This window comes from Nelumbo nucifera, chromosome 1, assembly GCF_055504915.1.
Source record: "Nelumbo nucifera cultivar China Antique chromosome 1, China Antique-T2T, whole genome shotgun sequence".
NCBI classification, from domain to species: Eukaryota; Viridiplantae; Streptophyta; class Magnoliopsida; order Proteales; family Nelumbonaceae; genus Nelumbo; species Nelumbo nucifera.
In genome coordinates, this window is record NC_142649.1 from 188,518,516 (window position 1) to 188,524,419 (window position 5,904).

Sequence of the window (5,904 nt, forward strand, 5' to 3'; positions counted from 1 at the left end):
AAATAAAAAATATTTTTATATATAAGTTTTTTTTATAAATATTTTTTCTCGAGCCGAGCTCGAGCTCAAGCCTTGCATTAACTACCTTGGCGAGCTAAGCTCGAGCCTCGTACTATTCGGCTCGGCTCGGCTCAAATCCACCCCTACATGTGACAGTTGGCTTCAAACATAATTAGCAGACCACCCACAAGAATAAAACTAAGGTTCATCAGAGGGCTAAGACCATAGAGCATAATGAGTTTCTACCCTATATACCTCATTCAGCTCTTGGTTTCACTAATTTTTTAGGCGATATTTGCAAGTGCTTAAAAATAAATGCTTATTTGAAATAAGTGCTTATTTGAGTTGGGTCCACACCATTAAGCACTTATTGGTATTTGGAAAATAAGTCCAAAATAAGTGGCTATTTCAAAAATAAGAGCTTATTTCTAGCTTTTTCTTAAGTGCTCATACAATAAGCACTTATTCAATTTTTTCTCTCAGAATTGTCCTCAATAAATTTTTAGAATACCAATTATACCCTTTCAGTATTGTTACTTTTAGCAACAACATTGTTACTTTTACGAAAGGAAAGTACTTTTACGGAAAAAACTTTTATAAAAGTATTTTTACATGAAAGCACTTTTATGAAAGCACTTTTATGAAAGCATTTTTATAAAAGTACTTTTATGAAAGTACTTTTACATGAAAGCACTTATACGAAAGTACTTTTACATGAAAGCACTTTTACAAAAGTACTTTTATCAAAGCACTTTTATGAAAGCATTTTTTATAAAAACACTTCTATGAAAGCACTTTTACAAAAACAATTCTATCAAAGTACCTTCATTCATTCACTTTGGATGGGATATTTTGAAATTTTGAAAGAAAATAAAGGACAAAAGAGTCACAAGTGCTTATTTATATGATTATTGGAGAAAAAGACCAACCATCCAATATAAAATAAGTGCTTATTTTTTAAAATAAGCACTTGAAAAAGCTGGGTGCCAAATGTATATAAGTGCTTATTAAAATAAGCACTTATTTTTAAGAACTTATTCAATAAGCACTTATGTATGTTGCTTATTTTTAACATAAGCACTCTCAAATGGCCTTAGCCTGACAGCTGATAAAAAGAGGCGTAATAACAATTGGCACTTTGACAATGCAGTATGAATATAACAAAAACAAATGCTGGAAATTGTATAATTTGTATCATTGAAAATATCCCCCTACCAGGCAAAGAACACCTCGGGGAACCTTGAACATCTTTCTGCATTCTGACCACCATCTGAAACTAAAACAATTGTCTGGTAACAACATTACTTTCTCCATCGGAACAATAATGCAGAAGCTAGAACCCAAAACTTATCTTGGACAGTTTTCGGCATGTTCAGCGGAATAAAGTGTTCTCTGTACCACCTCCCACTTTTTCAAGAGAATAAAATATCAGAACTTCAGTCTTCAGTCTTCTGGTAAGATGAAGTAAATTTTCAATATAAATCACGGTCATTGAAAAGGTGATTACCAACCATACAAGAGAAAATTTTCCGTCTGTAAGTTTTAAGAAGCATCTTGTATAAGGACCTAAATAACATCAATGGAACAAACATGGGGTGTTTTGATTCTAGATAAAAACATGAACTAAAAATCATTTCATTTTAGTTTCAGCAGCACCTGATTCCAGAATATTGAATCAAACATGGAGTCATTATTCTGGTAATTAAAAATAATAAGTAAATGGTGAACTCTTTTTCGTTAAACGTAAATGGTGAACTCATGATATAAAAATTGAATGGAGAGCCTCAGAAGATAATCATTTCCTCAGAGGTTCCACTTCGTGTATAGCATGGATACATGGAAGGACATTCTTGAGATCCATTCAACAAGTGACAAAATTCAATTACTTTGTTCACACAGATAATAATCAATCAAATAAAACTCTGCTTCAGATGATGAACTTTATGCTCTCAAATTCAAGGGATTCGTGGTGAAACCAGATTGATGGGTTTAATTACTTTTTTTTTGGTAACAAGGGCATTGTTGAGATCCATTCAACAAGTGACAACTGACAAAGTTCAAGCTATGTTTAGGATGGTGAACTTTTGTGCCCTCAAACAAGGGCAATTCATGGTGAAATCTGATTGATAGGTTTAATTAGTTTGTTTCATACAGATAATGAAACATCAAGCAAAAGTTACATGACAGTAGTACATTTTGCACAAAGCTATTGCCTCTATTTCCTACTAAACAAACTTCTCAGCTTTCCTCTTTCCAACCGTTCAAGTAGCTTCTTGGATCCAGGTATTTCCATCTCAGAAAGCTTCTTGAGATACCCAATAGCTCCATATGAGATCATTAGCCTCTTGCATTTCTTGCTTGAGGACAAAGATGTGAGACAAGAAACAGCATACTTCTTTGCAGTGTTCTGAGGACATGGATCGAGCAACTGGACCAGATTTGGAACACTCTTCTCATCTCTTTTCACTTCCCTGCAGTTCTGCGAAAGTGCCACCAAGCTTGATATAGCTTGCGCTGCAACCTCTCGCGCACTATTTGTTTTAGCCTCAAGCAGTTTCACGAGCAGAGGTATGCATCCAGCTTCACCCACCAGTCTCTTCATCTCTGTTGAACTGCAAACCCTACAAATTGAAGAAGCAGCTGCTTGTTGTGCACCCAAGGATCCAGCTTTAAGCACATGAACCAAACGTGGAAGAAGACCATGTGAATCCAGAGCTTCCATTGGCACCAAACCCACCAAATTCCGCAGTGCCCCTACTGCAGATTCTTGGGGCAATGGACCATCAAGGTAGGTCAGCAGGCTCCTGACTCCACCTTCTGATATAACAGACTTTCTAAGAGTATCGTTGCTGGCAGTGAGATTCTGCAAGCACTCAGCGGCATACTCTTTGGAACCCAACAGTAATCCACAATCAAGCAGATTAATCATGGTGCTTATGATCCCTTCATCAGCAAGATTCTGCCTCACCTCTGGCACAGCCGACAGATTCTTCAAAGTTCCAGCAGCTGCAGCCTGTGAAACAGAATCTCCTATCTGACAAATTTCAATCAATGGGCGAACTCCACCATGGCCAACGATTGAACGAGCTGTATCTGCCGACATTGACAATCTCAGTAGGGAAATCGTAGCCTTCTCCTTTCCTACAGTGCTCCCCGACTCAAGCAGCTTGATCAGAGGTGGGAGCACACCCTCGGAAACAAGCAAATTCTCACAACTTCCAGACTCTGCAAGTGAGCAGATCACAGTGATCGTCTTCTCTCGAATTCTGGGTGACGTTGCTGTGAGCAACTGGACCAAGGCTGAGATATTGCTGCGGCCCAACACAGCCAATACATTCTTTTCATCCTCTTTCATGACTTCAACAAGGTTATCCAGCGCTCTGTGTTTAGACTCCAAGTGCCCAATCTGAAGACGAGCCAGCAATTCTCGTATGTTCCAAGGAGTGGAAGCCTCAGGTTCCACAGAAGAATTAATGGCGACCAATGGCAAAGTGGCCTCACCAAGCACCCCAGTCTTGATCAGAAGACCACAATCCCTTAGATTCAAATCCAGCTTCGCAGACAAGGCGTCAAGATCACTCTGCATCTGAAGCTTCCCCCCGTATCTCTCTTGTGAGCAGAGCTCCGCCAATTCAATAGTCTCGCCCAAGGTCTTCGTCACAGCCTGCAATTGCTCCTTACAGAGTGCATTCTTCGAGAAGAAAGGATGGCTCGACAAATCGGATAAACGAGATGGGACGTGCTCAATTTTGGATATTATCATCTTCCACCGACCTGGGAACCAATTGGCTTCCTTGGCTTTCTCAAGCGCCGTCGGTACAAGCTCCTGGGCACGCGATAACAAGTCTTCAGCTGATTGAGTATCGACCCAAACATCAGTTCTTCCATCTTCCACCATGATTATTACGCGGATTACCGGAGCTGGAAAAGGCTGAAACTCAGAGGAAAAAAGCCTTCAACAAGATGCTGCAGTTGAGAGGGCAAACGTTGTTTAGTTCCATTCCATATAGAAAATGAAAAAGGCGGAGTAGGAGGTAGAAATCATAAGAAAATATTACAAAAATAAGGAGCAGTTGCAATCATAAGAAAATAAATTAAAAAAAATTAGAGCTGAGTAGAGGACGAGCAAGAGAGGAGTTTCGTAAATCATGTAAAATTACAGAAAACTCGCTTGCTGAAAAACGAGAGACGACCCACAAAATCTAAGTACCTAAATACCCAATGACACGAGTCCTTTCGAGAAGGGCCACTCAATGCAACCCAGCAACCCAGGAGGAACAATCAAACAGAAAAATCATCGTAACAATGCGCTAAATCTCTCACTTCAAGTTGAATTTCTCTCGGGTAACAGATAAGAACATTATGTTTCCAAAACCCAAAATACATAAACAACCCCTTTCACAGTTTCACCTCATCCTTCAGTCGTGAAGTTATCCAACAAATTGAAGGGCAATATAGTCCTTCTGATCGTTTTAGTTAAAACCTAGTACACCTTTACTCTCCTACAACTTGTCAACTTGTACCAAATAAAAACCATAAACTAATGGATCTGACGGGCTAGATTTCTCGAATACAGGGGATTAAGTTGGCTTCTAACTGGATTGCCATTTCTTTACTGTAAATTCGTCTATTAGTTACTAGAGGCAGATAGAGATGGAGACTTGGCGTTAGACTTTGACAAATCAAAATGACTTTGCTTTGAAGAGAAGATTAGTCTTTTTCTACACTTGTTTAGACTATAGAGCATGGTCTATGGAGTTGTATTAAAATGAACTCTTAAACCAAAGGGAATGATGAAATGCATTTTTTGAAAGAAAAAAATGATTATATACCTCAAATGGCTTTTCTTCTCAAACATCTGAAGGATTAGACTCAGACCACCGAAGAAGAACTCCAGTGCGTTCTGCGAGATGATACATAGTGAGAAAGAAGAAACCCATTTAGAGAAACCTTTAACTGAAACGGTACAACAAGTATACGAGAGAGCGATTTTTATAATAAGAAAAATCAAGAAGAGACACAAAAAAAGGGAAAAAGAAAATTCTTTTCTCGAAGCAAGAATCAAGTAAAGCACGATAAGTAGCTTCAAAGCCCACCTCCAAATGCAGATGCCCAGAGAGGCAGAGAGTTGTTCGTTCTCTTCTCTGGCAAGCAACTCGATAGCTTGATCTTCAACTCTCCTCTACTTTCTCCACCCTATCCTTTCTCTTTTGATCATAAGATGGCGAACCACCCACCAACCAGAGCTTCAGTTCGAAGGGACTAGAAACCCACAAAATAATAGCTCTTCTTCTTCTTCTTCTTCTTCTTCTTACCTGGGAAAGAACATCAAACGGTCGGATTGGTTAAAATAAACAGAGGACAACAGAATGATCTCGGAAGAGAAGTTTTTGAAATGGAGGAAAGTACCCGAGCTTTAACGGAAGAGGACAGATAATGCAAAGCACAACATCAACCGCATTCAAAAATCAAAATGTTCTTCAGGTCTCGTCTCGTGGAAGAGGAAGCTTCAATGTGTCAGAAGATTCTCCCCATCCGATGCATTATTTTACTTGACAAGCCTTAAACGTCGAGCACGATTTTAGATCGAACGGCTGTAAATGGGATGGTGACAGTGAATCCGACCGTTCGAAGTCAGACCTGGTTGAAATTTGGAAAGTAATTTTTTATTTGAAAAGAGACCGGGTGGGCCCGTCGAGATCGAGCCATCGAGGGATAACTGCCACGTGAGATTCGGGAACAGTGAAGAAGGGGAGTAGGCGACCTTTTCTTTCGAAATGGCCTTAAAGCCATATACGGCTGATATTGCTGCCACGTAGGAAAATGACAGATCGTGACGGCAGGAGGGTTCTGACTTCTGAAGTTCGTAAAAGCGCCTGAGCCCTGAGGCCTGAGCTGAGAGCC

The 5,904-nt window shown here is 39.6% G+C and overlaps 1 protein-coding gene across 3 annotated transcripts; it reads right to left on the reverse strand.

Moving 5' to 3' along the window:
• Nucleotides 1-2,067: 2,067 nt before the first annotated feature.
• On the reverse strand, nt 2,068-5,528 carry LOC104596175 (ARM repeat superfamily protein). 3 transcript variants are annotated; one of them, XM_010257230.3, is made up of 4 exons: nt 5,410-5,528; nt 5,097-5,315; nt 4,833-4,903; nt 2,068-3,931 (listed from the first exon to the last, which is right to left on the reverse strand). In XM_010257230.3, exon 4 carries the CDS (start codon nt 3,896-3,898, stop codon nt 2,216-2,218), a length of 1,683 nt encoding a protein of 560 aa, XP_010255532.1. In that variant the 5' UTR covers nt 3,899-3,931; nt 4,833-4,903; nt 5,097-5,315; nt 5,410-5,528; the 3' UTR covers nt 2,068-2,215. The 3 variants fall into 3 exon arrangements, with proteins under 3 accessions (XP_010255532.1, XP_010255531.1, XP_019053077.1); XM_010257229.3 differs by having other exon boundaries at nt 2,068-3,966; XM_019197532.2 differs by lacking the exons at nt 4,833-4,903; nt 5,097-5,315; nt 5,410-5,528 and adding an exon at nt 4,211-4,350 and having other exon boundaries at nt 2,068-3,966.
• Nucleotides 5,529-5,904: the final 376 nt, after the last annotated feature.

Excerpts from the sequence above, each read along its gene's own strand:
- LOC104596175 (XM_010257230.3), bottom strand. The coding sequence starts at position 3,898 with ATGGTGGAAGATGGAAGAACTGATGTTTGGGTCGATACTCAATCAGCT.